Source organism: Oryzias latipes, chromosome 21 (assembly GCF_053564925.1).
Source record: "Oryzias latipes strain Hd-rR chromosome 21, Olatipes_Hd-rR_3.1".
Classification (NCBI taxonomy): Eukaryota; Metazoa; Chordata; class Actinopteri; order Beloniformes; family Adrianichthyidae; genus Oryzias; species Oryzias latipes.
In genome coordinates this window covers 32,263,249-32,284,060 of record NC_136257.1, presented here as the reverse complement: position 1 = coordinate 32,284,060, position 20,812 = coordinate 32,263,249, and the positions used below count along the sequence as shown (strand labels likewise).

The following is a 20,812-nucleotide window of genomic DNA, read 5'->3' as shown; positions in this document are numbered from 1 at the left end:
GATGAGTCAGACTTAAAGTCTCTTTTTTGAGTGCCAGCTGGCCTGGGGTGGGTTCCTCCATCTCTTCTGACCTCTGATTGGTTGACAGACCTGTCAGTCTTCCAAGCAGTGCTTTCAATTTGTCAGTAAAAGAGCAAGTGGTCATTTTAAACTTTAAAAGTAAATGGAACAGAAAGATCATTTTAAATTTAAAAAAGTTAGTTGCCTTAGGAATACTTTGATGGATTTCATCAATTTTGTGAATCATCTACTTTTTTTCCACACTCCAGAACATTAAAGGTCTAAAAGGACACAAAACATTGTTTTGTATTAATTTTAACAAGATTTTGAAACTTTTTTTTTTTTTTTTTGTCCTCTATGGCAGTGTTTTTCAACCTTTTTTGAGCCACGGCACACTTTAACCTTGACAAAAATCCCGCGGCACACCACCATCCAAAAAAAAAAAAAAAAAACAGGAATTCATGGTCTGTATTGATCGACAGCACCCCCCCCCCCCCCCTCCCCGCAATCTCACGTGGATTTTTGTGATAAATGTGGCAGAAAAAGCAGGAAAATGTGGCTGTTTTTTTCTAAGAGATGAAATAAAAGTTAAATTAGAAAAATTTAGAAACTGTTTGTTTGTTGTGGTTTCAAGATTTTTCAAAAGGACAACTCATTGTGCGCTGGGACACTGTCCCTTTAAGCCAATGCATCATGGGAGATGTAGTGTGAAAACTGCTGAAAAAGGGCAGAAAGACTCGCGTCTCTGAGCTTCATTGTTTTCTTCACTTGTTCCACGGTCTGACACTGGACTCTGTGGAAAGCTACACCGCTAAAGACGAACTTTAGCTGGTATTTTTGTTAGAACTGAGCGACTTTATCAGCAGAATTAAGAACAAGGAAGTGAAGACTTTAACCACTTCTGATTGGTCAGACTGATGACATGTGATTAAGCCTTCAAGAATGATCGGTGGAGACAGTTAAAGGGGCGGAACTTTTCCTGACAGTTATAGCTGCAGCTAAATCGCGGTACTGTCATTCTTATTAAAATGTCTTTAATAGAATTAAATAAACACAAACAAAAAGTAATTTTAAGATCTTTTATATTCCTAACTACTCAGTGTTTTATCAGGGCCTGTTTGGATGAACAAAGAGCTGATTTCCTGGAGATGGAAAATGTTTTTAGATCAGTGAATGAGGGCAATTTCCCACGGCACACTTGACCATCTCCCACGGCACACTAGTGTGCCGCGGCACACTGGTTGAAAAACACTGCTCTATAGGGGCATTAAACATGACCCTTCTGCAATGATCTTCAACATCGTAACTCAAGTTATGACTGAAGTTTTAACTTTTATTTTTCACAGTTGTTTGTGATATACTTCATTTAGTGTGTCTAGTTTGCCAGTGACTATTTGGATGATCCAGAGTGAAAAAGCCATCTAGTCAGATGAGACCAAAATAGAACCTGCTGGTCTGAATTCCACTCGCCGTGTTTGGAAGAAGAAGAAGGATGAGTACCATCCAAAGAACACTAACCCTACTGTGAAGCATGGAGGTGGTAGCATGATGCTTTGGGGGTCTTTTTCTGCACATGGGACAGGTCAACTGTACTGTATTAAGGAGAGGATGACATGTATTGGCAGATTTTGTTGCCCAAAATCTGGCAATAGTAGAGTGTTTTATTTGCCATTTGCAGATACATCGTGGCACATGCACATTGGAATTTGTGCCCCCCCCCCCCCCCACACACACACACACATACACACTGTACACGAGGAAATAAAGATCAAATAACAATAATGATAACAATGAACTGTGCCAAATATTAACATAATTTCTTTTCTTGGTTGTTAACAGTTTTGCTCTTTAACCCCTGTGCTATCTTAGATGACCCCCCCCCCCTTCCATTGACGTGTTCTCCCTACCATGACAAAGGTGGATAAAGGTGGAAAGATTTCATGTAATCCATGGACACCAGTGAAGATCACAAATCATTGAAGAAAATAGGTTCAGAGCACTGACTAGTGCAGAGGTGGGCACTGAGGGCCGCAGTCCTGCATGTTTTCCAGCATACCCTGCTCTGGGATGTTCTAATTGGCTGGACACACCTGAACCAGGTAATCAGCCATGAGTAGGGCAAGATTATTGGCTGGACACACCTGAACCAGGTAATCAGCCATGAGTAGGGCAAGAGTATCTGGAAATCATGCAGACACACCGGCCCTCGAGGCCTGGAATTGCCCACCCCTGGACTAGTGGGTCTAGATGACCCCACTCCCAATGTTAAAGTGCCTAGGATAGCACAAGGGTTACAGGTTGTACTCCTCCCCCAGTACAGTAACTTGGAGCACAAAAATACTTCTTACAAGTTTAAGTGTTTAACAAATAGCAAATAAAAATGAGAAGAACTCATCTCCCTGTTATTAGACAGATGTTTATCTTAGTGGACAACTCTTGAAAGCTAAAAATGTGGGAACAGCTCGTCAATTTCAAAATGTGGCGGTGTGTCTGCAAGGCAAATGGAAAAAAAGCAGGAGCCCTACTGCCTCCTCTGGTTGCTATGGTGATAGAGAGGGTTAAATAAATGGAGACATAGCGATTGTACTGTTAGTCTGAATTATCATTCAGCTGGTGCCATCAACACCAGCCCTCCACCTCCAGGTTTTGAATAGTGCTGGCCTTAATTCACACATGGGGGGGCCAATGATGATGTGCCAGGAATCTTCCTCTGCACAGCCGGTGGACGACCTCACATGGCGACTGACTTGTCATGTCATCAGCCTATCCCGACAAGTCCCTTTGATCTTGCCGGGGCTGCACACATTGGCGGCGGAGTCTTTTACTCATAATTACAGACTTTAAAAAGTGCCAAACTGAGAGGGGAAAAAAACGAAGGGAAACAGATTGGAAATAAGCCCCTTTTTATTCAATGTTGATTTACATTTTTATATAAAAATTACTTACATTTAATACATTTCTTGAAAATACAAGCAGCCAAACGACATACAAATCAAATACAAAATTATAAAATTTCTTATATCATCTTTCTTTTCTGCAGAAAGTTTTGTATCATAATACCTCTTAATAACCTTTGCAACTGTGGCAAATCTCTTCCTTGTTTACAATATTCAATACATCTGCTGACAAATGAGACCTATAAAAATATGGTATTCAGTGTCTGTCCTCTGAGTGTGCAGTACGGGATGAGGGAATCTGACGAGTGAACATTCAGCGTGGGCCTCCGTCTCTCTGACCACAAGATTACTTTGTGTTATATATTTCCATAGAAACTAGGCAGATGCAGCTTGAAGTCTGTGGAAACCAATAAGAGACAACAACCGTGGGATAACACAGTGTGAGAAAAGAGCATGTGTATATTATGCTCTGATGGAAGTGGATCCATCAGGTGCAGGGAAAAAAGGACGACAGCTATGGAACACTTCATAGACGACAATAAATTAAATAAATGGACAAAAACCAGAAGAAAAAAAGGATAAAACCAGGAACTTTTTTCTACGATACATACATTGGATCAGGAGAAGTAAGTCAAAATCTCTGTTTATTAACCTCTCAAGGAAACCCAGAGTCTGTATTCCCTTTGGGCTAAACACAGAGTACAAACCATGGAACTGCATTTCAACTGTGCACAGCAATGGCTTATGGTGTTAATGAAGTTTTTTGCAAATCACTTCAGGACAGTATACAGTATAGTGCTGTATTACTTTACAAACATTAGAAAGCAAAACATAAATGGGGAAATTAAACATTTCATCACACAAATTAAGACATTATGCTGATGCTATTCCTGTAGAATCTAAGAGTCTCGTAGGAAATTAAAAAGAAGAATCTTTTTCCTCCTTCGTATTGTACGTTGTGATTTAAAAAAGAAAAGGGAAAAGGAAAGTACAAAAGTTAAAGTTAGGCTATTAGGCTATGCGGCGGTTTCATGAATTGTCCCTTCTAGTTTCTTTGGGAGTAGCTCTCTCCTCTCATCAATACTGATGACTGGCTTCCGGCAGTTTTGCCCATCGATGTAGATCTTGGCATACACAGGGTTGGAGTAGTTCATGGGCTGTAGAAGAAGAGGATACTCTCAGAGGAGAAACTTCTTATTTCCAGTTCAGAATTAGGACTTCTTTAGCTTCGACTTTATTGTCGGAAAACAGTCGTCTACTGGATCTATGTGACAATCAAGTAAGGGTTAATCCACACCCAGCAGCCAATCAGAATCGAGTATTCACCCGGAGCATGGTATAAGAGTGTAATGGATAAGGCCTGAAGACGTGAGCATTATCAGAAATTAACTGACAACACGACAGCCTGATCAATCCCCTCCTTCCGGTTGCTGTCAGGTCTGTGAATTTTTGATAATGAACACTTTGAAGTGCCTTATCCTGCTTGTACCATGGTCTCTTAGGACAGGATTTCCTAATATCAATGATATTTTGGTACATTGATCTTGTTAGTTTTGTAACAGCTACAGAGCCAACCTCAGCTGAAGCGGCAAAGGAAAATGATATATATGCTGATTGTCATAATAGCTTAATAAAAGCATCAGTTCAAAGAGAAATCGAAATAGTTCAAATCCTCCCTGTGTCTTATTTCCTCTTAGTTCAGGCCGTGTCGAATAGCCACTATATTTTTCACCTGGATGAAAACTGGTCATACGTGAGTATATGTGGAAAAAGTGAGCAAAGTTGTGGTCTTCATGTGATTTTTTTCACAGATACATCACAAATAAAACCACGCACAGAAATCGTAGGTCAACATAGAACATGAACTTAGTGGCTGTGTGACACAGCCTTTAGATTCTTTTCTCTCTTTCTCTTCTGCTGTATCACAGTCTTCAAAATGACCAGTAAACCATAAATTCATTTGTTGTTTTTCTATTACCTTGCTGTTGGGATAAACTGTGGAATACGGTAAGACAACCAATGTGTTTGTTTATGTTTTTCCATACATTTGTTTAAAACATGTTATTAATTGGAATACCAACTGCCGTTAAGGTCAGCGCAGTTATCTAGAACAGGGATCCCCAAATCCAGGCCTCGAGGGCCGGTGTCCTGCTGGTTTTCCAGAAACCCTGTCGTATTTGCTGCTGATTACCTGGATCAGGTGTGTTTAGCCAATAGTGAGCTTCAATGGTTGGTTGGAAAACATAAATGACAGTGGCCCTCCAGGCCTGGATTTGGGGACCCCTGATTTAGAACATTTGGGCTATGTGACCGGGACTTCTTTTTAGGTGTGGTATCACTTTTTAATTCACACCCTGCAACCAATCAGAATCGAGTATTCACCCGTACTATAGTGAAGTCAGTTCTAATCCTCTAAATACAGCCTTTTAGGTAACAGAGGAATAATTACTGCAACAGGAAGACACTTTTCTTCAAGTTAAACATGTGCATATTCACATTTTTGCACGCAGCAGTAAAGTAAAATTTACAGCACCAGCATTTAAACTGATGCTAAAGTTAAAATTGGTTCAGAGAGAAAGTATGGTTTAAATTTTCAATGTTTTTCGCTTGGACAATAGAAATGCTTAGGTCATTGAATTATCAAAGATGTAAGTAGTGGGCATAAAAATAACTGACAAAATAACAAAGCAGTCATTCTAATGAACTGCAAGGCGATCCCTGCAAAATGAGTACAAATTTAAAAGTGACAGGAGCTTTTCATAATGTCTGAGCCAATAGAAATGAATGTCCACCATTATTCTATTGCTACTGTCAACTTTATGTTCTTCAGATCATTAACTTTAGTTTCTTTTTAACTCGGGTTTTAATCACACAAGAGGAGCGATAAAGTAGTGATGGTGAGGAGAAGTGAAATACAGCTTATGCCTATTTTAGGCGTTTTAGTATTTAAAACGTATTATACTCTAATCATACTTTTACACAAGATAGATTCCTTGCATGATTCATAAATCCGTTACATTTTTATTAAACAAAGGGTCAAATGTACCTGTCCGGGTATCACCTCCTTGGGCACAGAATTCATGCTCGAGGTGTGAGGATCACTGGATTTCACACACCAGCCCTGCAAGAAGAAAACAAGCAGCACTTTAGTTCACCGCACTGATCACACAGAGATAATTATCCCCATGACTATAATCAGTCCAGCTGTGAGCAGGACTGCTGTTGGTGTTGAGTCAGAGGAAAAACAGAAAAAATTGAAGCACAGAAGCAGCATTAAACCTCTCTTAGTTCAATTATAGTGTCTGTATTATTAACTGACTTCTTAGGTTCTTCTGTTATCAGACACGGTTGGGTTTGATCACGCACCTGAAATGTTTCGACGGTTTAGTCACACGCACCCATACGGAGGGTTGGACCATATGGGTGCCGCAGGTTTTTGGGTTGTCCAAATTCAAATTAAATGTATTTCTTAAGTACGACAGAGTTTTAGGTTCACCTAAAACAAAAATAGGCTTGAGCAGCCACCTCAAGGCATGTCTTGAAAAGGGAACATACCATTATTGTGCATGCGGTAAGTGTTTTGTGAAGTATTCATATTCGCACTCATGCTGTCGTAGGGTGAACCCTTTTTGACCCTGAGCAAATGATGCACAGATGAGCCGTGCCGGTGATGCATGAAATGGAACATACCATAATCGAACGTGTGGTTAATGCAATGTCCCATTTTGGTTGTGCTGGATAACCAAGCGCTCCACAATCTCAAGATTGTGGTTCACCTGTGTGCCCTGTTCAGGTTTGACCATTTTTTGCCTCCATATAGCATGTATCCATCCGTAAGGACAGCTGTGACTTAGGCTTTATGCTAAAACTTTCATTAAAAGAAAATAATTATCATTTTGTTTCAACTCTCTTTAGAAGGGCCAACTATTACAAAGTACTTTTTTAGACTGTTAGGGACTTCATTCCCTCTCACAGTGTTAAAGAGTAGAAAGTAAAAATAAACAATTCCATTTGATATTAACCTTTAAAGGTCAAAACTATTATAAGTCATATTTTTCCATTATGAATGAATTTGTTCTTTTAACACCCACAGAATAATGAACACTCAGTCATTTCTTAATATCTAGAAAGACGGCTTAATTAGTACTAATGAATATTTTTGTAGATTAAGAAAACAAACTTGTACAACTGGGCTAATGATAAGTGCATGTTAAAAGGTCAAGTCAAAGACCTCATAGAGAATTGAACTAAGTATTTAGATCAGTGCTTTTCCCTGGAAAAAGTTAATGAAATTAATTTGTGCTGAATAAAAAGAAGAAAACGTTGGTTTGTATTTATATCTCACTATGGGAGCCATCAAAAAAAAAAAATGCAGGCAAGGTACTAATTCATTTTTTAAATGTTTTTTGTCTCTTTCCTGTCCTTTCAGAGCCCAAGCGGTCACAGCAGATTGTATTTATCGAGTCTAGTTCTACTGGATGTTTTTTTTTTTCTTAATCTTTCATTTAGAGGAATTTTTCTTGCCAAAGTTGCCTAATGTTTGCTCAGTAAAAGCTATATAGGCTTACATAGGCTGGTAATAGAATTCAGTGAAGAGACCTTGGTCTTAATGAATGAGCTTGAATACACTGGATTAAAACATCCTTATTAAATGTTTCTCATGTTTCTTCCTTTTGTTTAATGTCGTGAGACAACCTTTGTTATGAACTGGCAAGGGTTATGAAATAATTTAATTTTTACATCATATTTGAGTCAGAATAAAGAAATGTTAGTCAAGGCTTTTCTATAGTAAAAGTGTAACATTATAGATATATGTTTGTAATTATGTTAAAGTTCTGTCTCAGAGAGACAGCACTGAAATTATTTTTAACCTTGTCCACACAGCTATTGTACCCAACATAAACATTTGATCTTTCTTTTTATTATATAAAGTTGGCGTACAAAATCAGGCTAAAAATTCACAAACTCAAAAGACCAATTTTTCCACCCTGAGGACTTCCTCAGATTCTGGGTTTCAGCCCCTCCCGCTGAAAACTCACCTGACAGTACTGAAGATCCACTTACACACTAATTAACCCTTTAACACCAGAGGTACTGCTCCATTGTTTACATTCTTCAACTACCGCGACTCTTGAACCGTTTACCCAATCAACATAATTCCAGTGGATTGTGAACCAGAGAAAAGCAGTTTTGCTTTGATTTGCAACATGTTACAGTAGTGAAGTGTTTACTCAATCAACGTTGATTGTGTGAATGATCTAGGAGTTATGGTATGTCTAAGAGCGTGTTATTTGTCGCCGATGACATCTCTGGTCTTAAAGGTTTAAAGAAAAGCTAAGACGGATGAACCAATAAATGAGTTTGTGACTTTTTTACCAATCAACATAAAATTCAAATTCACAACAATGAAGTGTCTTTCAATAATGAGCTCTGAAGAAAACCCAATTAAAAGCGCCGGGGTCTATAATTAATTTCACTTACTCGTTACAAAAGATCCCCATTATGGATAGTTGTGCCTGGCTTATTAATCTGTAGCCTTTGGGTTATAGTCAAGATGCATTATCTTAAGACAGCTTCCAACCTTGTGAGGGTCCAGCGTGAAGTTGGGTCGCAGCAAGCTGCCTGCATCAGCATGGTTGTCATGGTCCACCTCATACATGTTGTATGAAGGGTTCCCGATCTCCACGTTTATTCCTCCGTTGGTCATGGGCTGCCTCTGGACACGTTTTCCCCTGAGAAGAAGAGGAGGGAGCCCTCATTAACATGACACTCAGCCTGCAGGTCAACAAGCTGTCTGCCACTGCACAGGCCCAAACGGAAAAACTGAGCTGCACTACTTGACATACTTGAAGACTGGCACTTTGTTAAAGTGTTGAAATAGAAGACACTAATACAGGTTTCATATTTCTGTATTCTTTTGAAAATGCAACATTTTTCCTACTAAAGGCTATTTCATCAATCTTTAGAGCTGCACAGGGATTGATCTCCTGTCATCTGTTGCTACAGAGAAGCCTCAGCTTCGGTTTTCTCCTTGAGCTTTTTCTGAACGTACCTTTGCCTCCGTCTGCAGATGTAAACACCTGTCACCACCATCACTATCAAGATGACCAACAAGACCAGAGGCACAATGATAGCAATGCTCCCTGCAGCAGAAGATAGACATCAAGATGAACACAAGATAGGATGAGTTGAAATGACGAACACACACAAAAAGATGATCTTTAGATGGTTTTCTATTATTTACAGACCATCTATCCTGGGGAGATAAGAAAGACATTGATACTGAAGTAAAAAGACACAGTAAAGAATTCAATCACCCTTGATGTGAAAAAAAAATAAAAACAACAACTGATGTTAGATCTTGTACAGTTTGTTTTAAATTTTCCTTTTGAAAAGGCAAAAAACAAAAAAAAAAAGGTTTTATTGATTTGTTTAACTTTTTTTCATCTACTTCTGAATTCTACCCCTACCCCTCCCGCTTCACCCCATTCCTCCAATAGTAGGGGCATTTGGAGGAAAAGCCCAAAATAGTTTTTTTTCTCCTCCGCAGCACAGCGCGACACATTTCTTCACATGAAAATGTAAGCAATGACTTTTTGTGTTAGCATGACTAGTCATAAAGTTATAAGTCATAAAACTGATGTTGCGAGCCCTGGAAGCTACGCGCTAATGTGGATGACCAGCAACTACTTATGACCCCATCGAATGGGGGTGACGTCCGAATTTGACACACTATTTTCCTATAACTTTCCATCTGCAGGGCTAAATCTAGGGGTAGAGAGAGGCCGTAGAGGTCGGGGAAGAGTTCGGATTCGGCCTTAGAATTCTGTTTTCTTACCTCCACTGGTGTTGTCTGATCTGCTGCTTTTAGGGGCAGGTCTTTCACACTGCGTTCCTGCCCAATTGGCTGAACATCTAAAAAAGGTTAAAAGACAAAAAACAAAAACCGTAATGCCTTTTGAGAAGACGTAGTTTCAGAGGATACTTTTAGAAGGACTTCTTTTCAGAATGAAGTACAGGATGATGTGACTGTGGCTTACATATACACCACATTAAGATTCAATTTCACCATGAGGTGCTTTGATCCAACACAAACAACACACCAGCTGGAGAGAAAGTACTACGTACATCTAGGTTGTTTCCCTAAACAGTGTGTGAATTTGCATAATGAATATTCAGTACAAAGAAAAAAGAAATGACAGCAGGACAAGTCATCATCTCATTTGTGGTCCAATGAAATTGGATGGGCGATATGTATGACCCTAGTTAAAAAAGGGTGATGTTTAATTTCACAGGATTGATGCAGATGTGTCTGTCAAGCATGAATGATCTAAAAGGTGAGCCGGTTTTTTAATTGTTCAGAACTACATGCATTTCAGACTAAGAATAGCATAAATAAAAATGCAGAACAAGACATTTGTGGGAAAAGTCATGCCTTTGTGAGGCAAAATGTCACAACCTTTATGAATTTTTATAGGGAAACCGTAGACAATATTGACAGTTTGATCTACGTTAGGAGGAATAAAAGAAACAAAGATGAAACTTTGACACAACATACAAAACACAAAACAACATACACATATTCAAGACTTCAAAGTTATAAAAAATACATAAATACATTAAGAAATTGTTTGCTCTGTAACTTAAACATAATTCCGTGCCGTTAGCGCAACTGTACTAGCAAACATGCACACAATGTTGTCCACATCACAAAGACAATAAAATGTTTTTCAGCTAGCTTGTGCGTGGAGGGCGAGGAGATGAATGAATGGGTTGCAGTAAGGGGCAGAAATTGTGCAGACTCATGCAGCAATGCATAATGTAAGAAGTGCTACATAAGCTAGCAACAGTTCAGTTCTGTACCTCCTCACTGTGCTTAGAGTAGCATACATCATTTAAAGGAAACAGGTTGTTCTATGATTCCCTCACTCTGCTCTCTCTAATTCTAATGTTGTTGCAGAAACTAATTTCTCTGTCTGTAACATACATGACTTGTGCTCTTCAACCCCAACCGTTGGAGAATGGTAGCCTTTAGTCGAGTCTGGTTTGGCTGGAGGAATCTACATATTAAGCCTTAGTCACATGCACCTGTATGGGGGAGCTTGACCCCAGGCTCGTGGAAGGTCACAGAGAGGATCGCCTGCATCTTAAAGGTAGTGGAAGTGGGTCTTGCAGGCTCGCTCTGCCACATCAAGGGACGTCATGTAGATGATACCTCCGGTCGTGTGTGGCAAGTGTATTGTAGAGTATCTGTAAAGCTACGTTTAAACCGAATGGGACGGGCTCCAGAAACCTTGTGGCCCCCGAAAGGGATGCAGCGGGCTAAGAAAATGGATGGATGGACGTTCAGGACGAAAACGATCAGTTTGATAATCCATGTTGATATTGTGCTCCACCCACTGATCGGGTCACTGAACATATCACATTCCCAAAGCTGAGTCCCTGATTGGTTGATGCGACAACCTCGCCAAAGTTCCGATTTTAAAACTCTGGACGTGCCGTGCCGCCCAAATTGTGCCATGTCACTCAAACCACCCCGTTGTCAGACCACCGCGCTGCGCTCCACACTCAAAATCCACCGCAGGACCTCTGATCACGTCTGTACATTGACTTAATAATGAAAACGGACACCCATAGCGCGTGAATGACATTCGCTGTGAACGTAAATAGAAGTCACACGCAGTTATGACGTACAGGTGAGGCTGTGGCATGGTGCCTTCATGCTACACTCTAGTCGTTGGTAAAATCTGAGTACTACACCCCATTTAACCTGTACAAAGACGCACACATAGTGTGTGCACGTGAAACAAAGGTGTCTGTATGATATCTGTAGGACGTTCAACCAAGCCACACTCTTGTCTAATTTCCTCAATTCTAACAGAACGGATCCCGCCCACTGACCATGTTGCCATAACTACTTAGTGTAAACAGGACATTTTGAGTCAACGAGCAAAACTTTTTTAAATGTAGACTGTATTTTTGGGTTAATTCTAACAAGGTGTCAGTGAATATCATTATCTAGTTTAGGAGATTTCTCCAGCACTTATTACATAGTGTATTGCTACAAGAAGGCCCCGGGTCTGCTCTCTGAACCGGGGCAGAAATGAGTTTGGATGACGTGGAGGTGGGTTCATGAGCGAAGGTGAGTGGGCTCTGAAAACAGCTGGAGAGGTGAGAGGGACCTACTTGCAGCGAGGTTTGTTAAGAGCTGTTAATGTGCACATCCCCTCATTCTGACAGAAGTAATCGCAGGGGTTGGCCAGCTCATCACAACGTTGGTTCTTGAACCCTGATGTGCAGCTGCAAAACATTGTGTTTGGAGTGATAAAAGGGCGCAGAGAATGTATGCTGTTGAATACTTGATTGTCGAATGAATGGAGACTGACACGCTACATCCTTTCAGCAGCTTCAGCTACAAGCAGGTGGAAGTCAATGCTGTGTTTTGAGTAAATAGTCATGAAAACAAATCAACATCAGGGCTCTTCAGGTTCATGGGGGCATCTGCAAGGAATACTGTTATGATAGTGTGATCTGGAAAACTCTGACTTTAGAGGTAAAAATTTGAATTTCCTATTAAGAAAAGATGGAAAGTGCTTTTTCTGGGATTTGCGGAGACAAACAAAAAGTAATAATAATCATTACACAGAAAAACAGACATATAATTCTTACTTTATTTTCCACAAAAACCATGTTGGGGCCAAATATTCACCTAACATTAATATTCAACAGAATACGAACTGTAATTTGCCAATTTTGTGCTTTTCTTCCAAAATTCGGCATATGAAACCACATGTTTCCAACCAAATGGATGGAGAGCTGCAGGTAGGATGGCTGAACGGAGAGGAAAGATGATTAGCCTGACCTCAGAGCAGCGAAAAAACAGGAAAATGCTAAACTTCTGTTAAAAATAATTTAAATATTCTTTGGCATTTTTGAAATAATTTATAATGTATAAACATTTTATTCAAAGGTCAAAAATGTGCAGATTTATGCAGAAACCCTGGTTACGATACATTATAAAATAAATAAAAAAAGTTTTTGTAACTATTTTATGTTTTGGAAAATAGTTTTAAATTGTGAAATGTCAAATGTGGCTCTTTAAACTCATGTATATCAGTGTCAAGTGTGGTATTAAATTAATTCTAACCCAAATCTTTGCCATCTTCAGTAATAAGCCCCTGTTCAAGGTGGAAGAAAAATTGATTAAAGAAATCATTTAAGGTCAGGCCTTATGGATCTGCATAAAGTTGCACTTTTTTGGCATCAGCTACATCCTCTCTTCGTAAAAGAAGCAACTTTTTATAGAATGAACAACAATCACAGCTGCAGGAGTGAGGCAAACAAAAGCACAGTTTCTGTTTGACTGATGAGAGATATTTATCTAACTCGCTGACAAAGTTCCTGTGATCTCTGGGGGAACATATCTCATGGGAGCTTTTGGTAAATATATATATGTTATAATAACCCCTCAAATATTTTCCTGCAGGGTTTTTCTTTTGACAAACCCAGCAGTTTATTATTAATGTAAGAACCACTATTACGCAACTTAGCCTTGTGATTTCTGTGTATCATATCATAAAATACACATTTACATTTAGAGTGTTAAGGTCAACCTTTATGATTCCTTGACATCAGCATATCCATCATCTCACATAATTTCTGGTCTTTGGAGCAAATAATAAACCACATTATCAGGATCTGTTAACCTCATCGAATAAGACGGGATCATTTGCATAGAGATTGATTCCATCCTCTGGAATTTGTAAGCGGAGAATTTCAATTTAACCACAGCGGACAATGGCCGTTTCGGAAAAAAAGAAAAAGTAGACAGTTGGCTTTGAAATAGATTTCCAATTTCCTCCTTGTACAGGTTTTAAACACAGTATTGCATGTGAGGGTAGCAGTGGAAATATTTGTATCCCCCATGAATAGCACTCAAATTTGTTCCTCGTAAAAGTTTTGGAGTTCACAATATTTTACCAATGGAGTTCCTTTTTTTGTTTTGTTTTCATTAAAACATATGTTCTCAAGGTTTGTACCAAAAGACAGACTTCTATCCAGAGAGACTTTGAGAGAGTCAACCATTTTTATCTGCAAGAAACCTTGAGGTGTCCTGTTCCATGGCCTCCAAACGGTTTCACCAAACCCTTCGCCACTTAATTTCTTTCCAGAAGAAATTAAATAATGTGTTTTCATTTCTTGAATTGGGCAAAAATCAATTTCACAATGGTTTTGTTCAGAAAACTTACACAAAAAAAACAAAGCCAGGGTGAACATTCTGTATTTTCCTCTTTCAGCCATTATGCAGGGACTTACTGACAGAAAGGCAGGCTGGTGTCAGGGTCCAGGTGACAAGTACCTCCATTGTAGCAATATCCGTCACACAGCTGACAGCTTGGCGCTATTCTGCCATTTGTGCAGCTGGAGGGGGGAGAAATAATTGACTCTGGTTACAAGTAAGAAAAATATATATCTCTGAACTTTTACAAAGGAAAAAAAAAATAATACAAGCAAACGAGTCCTTGGTGGTTTTTGTAAAACATATGCATAATTTATGTAAAGGTGAAAAGATCATCTGGCTCTCATTTCAATGATTTTATCCATCTTTGATGAAATGCTGCAGACTCTCTGGCCCAAATACATTTTTCAGATCTAATCAAATCAATTCAACACGCCGGTAGCCTGTGGGTACAGCGGCCAGAACCTGAACTGAGAGCACTCTGGTTAATGAATGCTCGTCTGTGAAAGAACTGAATGTGTAAAGCCCAAGGAATCCAACAACAGGAATGATGGACAAGAACAGCAAGCACTCACTTGCAAACCACGTCCCCCGTTTCCTCATTAATGAGGCAGGGAGCCCCATGGCAGCGGAGACACTTGTCCACCTCGCATTTGTTTCCTTCAAACCTGGTGGGACACACACACTCCACGTAGCCGCTGCTGGATAAGGTGCAGGCTTTGGAGTTCACGCAGTAGTGATGACATATGTCTGTTGAAGATTGAAAAAAAAAGTAAGGCATATAGAGGGGCGAGAGTGCAACTATGAACACAGTTACAGCTGGTTAGAAATGAGTTTACAAGGCTTTAATGGGACTTAATTACCCAGATCAAATTACATCTTAGCCACAGATGAAAACATCATGCCAAGGGAAAGCAACAGTGGGACCATACTAATGATGTGAATCTGAAATTGTTTTCCCCCTAACCCATAATGCCAAAGCTCTGCAAAGGAAAATACATTACTCATTTGCAGAAACACCCAGAAGGTTACTGAGTGGCAGCATTTGGACTCCAGCGTTTGTGGAAAGCGATGGATCTGAATCTTTTCAGGATGATGAACAGACTTAACTCTCACACCCAAAATGAGTTGTTGTGATGAACTCACGGTTGAGACAGCGGTCTCCGGTATATTCTGCCATACATCGGCACACAGGCTGGTTCCCCTCGGTCACGTCACATGTCCCGCCGTTTAAACAGTAGCTGTCACAGATTCTTCTCTCACAAAAAGGACCAGAGAATCCGAGAGGACATCGGCACGTAGGCTTTCCTAAAACAAAAAGAGGAGTTTCATAACATAAGAGCAACAAAGTCTTCCAGACAGACACAAATACAGAGATGTAAAGCACCATTTAAGTCCCACTCTGATCGTCTTTTGATCTATTTTCAAAGTGTTCCCAGTGGTCTTTCAATTATGACTGCCATTTTTAGCCAAAATTCAATCAAATCTTGTGTCATTTTCTAGTAGGCAGTTTCTGCAGAACGGCATGAGTTAATAGTTTACATGCTCTCCCACTAGCTTACAGCCCCGCACCCCCCCAATCTAACAATAGTGATGCATCAGAAGTGGAAGCAATTTCAGATCTATCCATCCGTACAGATTAGATCCAGATTCCGATTCAAACGAGTCGGAGACAAAGACGTCCGTGGATCTATTGATCTGCAAGTGGATGCAGCTGAATGGAGGAGAGGCGGGGTCTTGAGCTCAGCCAATTGTAACACCGACATCACAACCACACGCTTTTTCCAGCGGCATCTTTTCATCTGCTCCTGATTCACAGTGATACTCAAACACAATTTTAATCTCCCTTTTCCTCATATATAGTGATGGGTCCGACAACCCGACACCTCGGCTCACGTGTCGAGCTCATAAAGTGAAACCCTGTGTCGGTGCATCTATAACTTCAGGAAAAGTCACGTGACCCATACAGCCACTGTGTCGGTGTGTCACAAAGCAGTCAAACAAGAACATGCACATACCAGCAGTGTTACCAGATCCTGTGGTTTTCCGCCCAATTGGGTTTGATTTTGATATTGCAGAGAAAGATTGCTTTGGGCGAGTTTCACTTTAATTTGGTGGGTTTTAGTCAGATGTATTGAGTCTAAGCTATCTTTTATTTTGAAAAATAATTTATTTTGGAAAGGAAAAAATCAAATTTTCCTGCCCTGGATGCGCCTCCAGCCTCCAGCTGTTAAATGATTCTCGCACCCCCGTTTCCCACCAGTGTTTGATGTTTTATTTTACTGTATGTTACCCAAAGGTGTTGAATGTGGTGTTTTAATTCGGTTGGTGGAATTATTTGATAGTTTTAATATTGTTTTCATGAGGCCTCATCACTACTCATATAGGTTCCCCATCATGAGCAAAAAGCTACAGAACACGTTTAATCTTTAAGTTTAATCTTATTTTAACTGGTGTTTTCCAAAACATCGTCGTCTACGTTTTGTTCTGATGTCGCCAAGTGTCTGGTCACATCGAACAATCAGTTGTGACCTGTGTAAGGTGCATGGCTGTACTCCCAATCATCCTAATCATCCAACACTTCTCCTCATCCAAACTTCCTCCTCAAAAAATCCTAAAGAATGGGAGAGCCGTCAGCATCACGAAGAGACTGACAACAACACGGACAGCCCTCCGATGCAGGCAGCGTGCACTGGAGACAGTAAACCAGAAAGAAAAAAAACAATGAAAAAAAGAACACCATTTCAATAAGATGTTTTAAAATTCAACAACTAGTGGGGAAGTGAAAATTTAAATAAATAAAATACAAAGAGGTCAGATTGGCTGAACAGAATATGTGAAACTTGAAAACTTCCCTGAAACTTTACGGTTGCAGCTGCTTCCTGAACAGGCAAGTATATCTCAGGTTTGCAAATAAATGTCCAGAGAACAGACCTCCCTGTCTGTCAGCTGCTGAGCACATCAGCAAATCTGCCGGTTCAGGTTGGAGGGCCTGGAAGCTGACAGTAATAAGAACAATTCTGACTCTACCACTGTCCAGATACATAATTACTACAGAAGATAAGAACTGCAAGGTTCCAGGTATTAACTGCAAATAATGCAATTAATACCTGGCCTGACTTTGTGGAAACGATCATATATGTTATAGATTTTAGTAATTCTAATAAAAATAAATAAACCTATAAGACGCCTTTAATGCGTTATATATCCTTTACAGGAAAGCATTGTTTGTTCTAATTTGAGATGCTATAAAGACAGACAAATATTACAAAATATTAAATCAAGATCAATAAACCTGCATTACAATATCACCTTAAAAAAGTTTTTATATTCATTTTTAATAAAGCATAAAAATAAAAAAACTTAAATGTCTGCACTTACTGCAGATTACATGGGCTAAATGCAGTTAAAACATTACCCCATAAATCAGAGCAGCTATTTCTCTTAGTTTATGTCAAATCTATTGGAAAAAAAATAAAAGAAAAACGTTTATGTCCTTTTTGCTGAGATCACAAAACTCTAAGAATAAGCAGATTGTGCCAAGAAGAAATTCATCTCTGAAGAAAAACCTTTTCACTCTCAATCATCGTTTAAGTTTCTTAATTCCAAATACAGATCTAACAAAATGGATACATAGATCAAGATTAAACATGATGTTCAATATTTGTGCAGAAGATATATTTTTTAAATAATGTCCGGCATCTAACAATGACAGGCATAAAACATACAACACAAGGAAAACCAAACACAACTTTGAATGAGTGAACTTTGTCATTAAAACAGGACAAACAAAAAGACAAAACTCTACTCAGTTTGTTATGACTGAAGTTATTTCAGTTAAATTACTTCATTTATACATTTATATATGGTGACAGTGAAGTGCAAATTTCATCAACAAATCACTCAGCTCAAAAACACAAACATAAATATCACCATGAAAATAAAATAAAAAAACAATATATTTTAGAAAGCAAGACAAAAATTAAGCAACCAAAAAAAGAAAGACACCAAACCGACCTCAAAACCTGCACAAAGCAATTTTTGCCCACAAAATCAAAACCGCACAATTGTGCGGGAAACTGCCCAATCTGGCAACCATGCCCGTCTTAAGGTTCTTCAAAACTTCATATAGAAACACAAATCTACTGGATCGATTTAATTCAATACCCCGTTTAAAGAAAGAGATAAAATAACTCGATTCTCACATCCAAAATGTCATCATTTCCTAACTGCAGTAAGTTTTTTACTACAGGAAATGGTCCACAGCATGTAATTGGAATTACCTGGATGTCAGTCTTTATTGAATTCCTTCCAACCACCTCAAAAGAGCTCTGTTCTGATCCAACATTTACTCTGTACTTTTATTGTGGCGAAAAACAAATTCAGTCAAATCCTTTGGCATTGTTGTGGTCGGCCCTCTTCACGAGTCAAAGCAACAGACGCACACAGTAGCATGTTTGACTTTTATCAGCTGTTCAGACTCTTAACAATCAGACGGCATTTTCACATAAAGCAGAAGCTTTGAGTCTTTCTGAATATGCAATAAAGTTTACAGCGGCTTTTATTGATTTCGTCCCACAATAAAAGCTTGATGGGATTATTTTTCTACTGAAATGATGTGATTTGCAAATCTGTGGCTTTCCACAACCCTTCCACAAATGTCCAACAGACCTTTTATGCATGTACTACTAATATATAACTTTCTATGGCATATACGGCGCATATATAAATATATACCAAGTCATTAATGCACACATTTTTAGCCACGTAAATCAACTTTTACCTTGATTTATGTGTTTTTTGTGTTGTCTATTTGTACTTCTTCCATGGTTTTAACATAATTTATGACATATCTTTGTAAATGTCACATGAAAAAGTACAACTGTTTTCACTTTTTCCATGCCTATTCACTTCTGAACATCTGTGCAATATGTGCAAAATGTCTGTAGTGGCTGTGCGACAGTCTTTCACCACTTTGGTCAATTAGTGTCTAAATAAGATATAGAGAAAACGATTTACACCTTCATCACCTGCAGACTACTAAGTGTCTTCAGCCCGCTGCTATTCAAAACCCCAAAGCTGAACCTATTTCAGAACACTGCTGCCAGAGTTTGGACCAGAACCAGGAGAACTGATCAGATCCCTCCTGTACTCAAATCTTTTCACTGGATTCAAATAAACAGATTTAGTTTTAAAATACTGCTCTAAGTTTCTAAAGCCCCCAGTGTTGTGTGATCTAAATGCTTGTTGGAGCTCTCATAGCACGCCAGGAGCTCTGCAGGAAGCAGTCAGCTGGTAGAACCTTGGATCAGAACCAAACAACTGTCTGCTGCTGCTATGTTGAGCATCAATGAAAGCACTTCTGAGGACACCAGAATCCACAAACTTTTCGGTTCTCTGCAGGGTTTGTTTGACCTCGTGCTCTGTCACACCTCCACTTACGTCTTTATTTCTTCTTCTACTCTTTTAATGTTCACGTTTCGCTCTTATTCACTTTCATACCCGTGTGTTTAAATGAAGCTTCTTGCTGTGTTTTTTTCCCACGCCTCCTAAACTTTCTAATTATTTCCGTGCATCTTTGTAGTAACGAGAGCTGACATCCAAACTGACACGACTGTACAGACTACACCAGACATTTCAACATTTTCAAATATTTCACTGTATTTCCAAAGCAGCATGAAGGAGAATTGGGATAGAAAGAGAGTTGACATGAAAGATTGTTCTTTTGCAGGCTTTTCTGCCTCGACTCGAATATAAAATACCATATTTCAACCAGGTATTCATACACACCTGGATCCTTGGATTTTCCAACGATAACATCATAAATACATACAAACGGCTTTCACACGTATATGAATGCCAATGAAGAGGTGAGCCGCGTTCACAGCCCAGTGAAGATTACCTGCAGCACTCGAACAGAAACCTCAGATGGGCTTTGACAGTGTGATTCTCTGCAGACTTACCCAGCGGCGAGCCCATGCAGGTCCCCCCGTTTAGGCAGTAGTCTGTACAGTGGTTGACCTCACAGCGCTCCCCTGAAAAGTCGGGCCAACAGTAGCACCTCCAGTCTCCTTTCTCATTGGCCAGGCAGCGTCCTCCATTCTCGCAGGGGGGGCGGCACAGTTCACCTTCACGGCAACAAAACCTCATCAAACCCAACTTTCTCTGTACGTCCTATTTCACTTTGTGCTTTTCAAAAACATCCAGAAAAACAACATCATATGCGCACAAAAACGTCGTCAAAAAAAGGAAGTAGCAAACAGATTTAATTAAAACCTCAAATAGGAAACATTCCCACCCAGAAAAGAATAAAGATAAACATGTCAGAGTGGAGGAAAGACTCAAATAAAACATTAAGTCACTGCAGTATATCTTAGATGTAGTTATAGGAAGGAATATAAAAAATTTTAAATTACTAAAGGGTTATGTGATTTACAGAATTTACAAAAACAAACCAACATTTTCAAGAACAAATATTGTTTAAAAAGAGAAACGTAAAGAAGACTGAGTGAAAATTTAGAAACATCTAAATGAATAGTTAAAATGTATATATATATATCTGGTTAGTCGCTAACAGGTTCCACCCACTGCAAAACTGAATCAACAAAATACAAAAAAATGTAAAAAATATTGATCTCAAGGATGGTTAGCAATGGAATATAATAAAAGTGTGTCA

General features: G+C 39.2%; 1 protein-coding gene across 9 annotated transcripts in view; it reads right to left on the bottom strand.

The window, feature by feature from the left end:
* Positions 1 to 2,886: 2,886 nt before the first annotated feature.
* The window catches only part of lrp1bb (low density lipoprotein receptor-related protein 1Bb), a 389,546-nt gene continuing 371,620 nt past the window's right edge, over positions 2,887 to 20,812 (bottom strand). For 7 of the 9 annotated variants that reach the window (XM_078939203.1, XM_078939196.1, XM_078939197.1 and 4 more), the window contains 10 exons: positions 20,100 to 20,264; positions 15,283 to 15,444; positions 14,712 to 14,886; positions 14,214 to 14,318; positions 12,084 to 12,197; positions 9,736 to 9,812; positions 8,950 to 9,040; positions 8,479 to 8,629; positions 5,944 to 6,018; positions 2,887 to 4,054 (listed from right to left, as the gene is read on the bottom strand). In XM_078939203.1, coding sequence (XP_078795329.1) covers positions 3,914 to 4,054; positions 5,944 to 6,018; positions 8,479 to 8,629; positions 8,950 to 9,040; positions 9,736 to 9,812; positions 12,084 to 12,197; positions 14,214 to 14,318; positions 14,712 to 14,886; positions 15,283 to 15,444; positions 20,100 to 20,264 — 1,256 coding nt within the window. In that variant the 3' untranslated portion in view covers positions 2,887 to 3,913. The remainder of the gene's footprint in view (positions 4,055 to 5,943; positions 6,019 to 8,478; positions 8,630 to 8,949; positions 9,041 to 9,735; positions 9,813 to 12,083; positions 12,198 to 14,213; positions 14,319 to 14,711; positions 14,887 to 15,282; positions 15,445 to 20,099; positions 20,265 to 20,812) is intronic. The other 2 variants (XM_078939200.1, XM_078939204.1) reach the window with 2 other exon arrangements.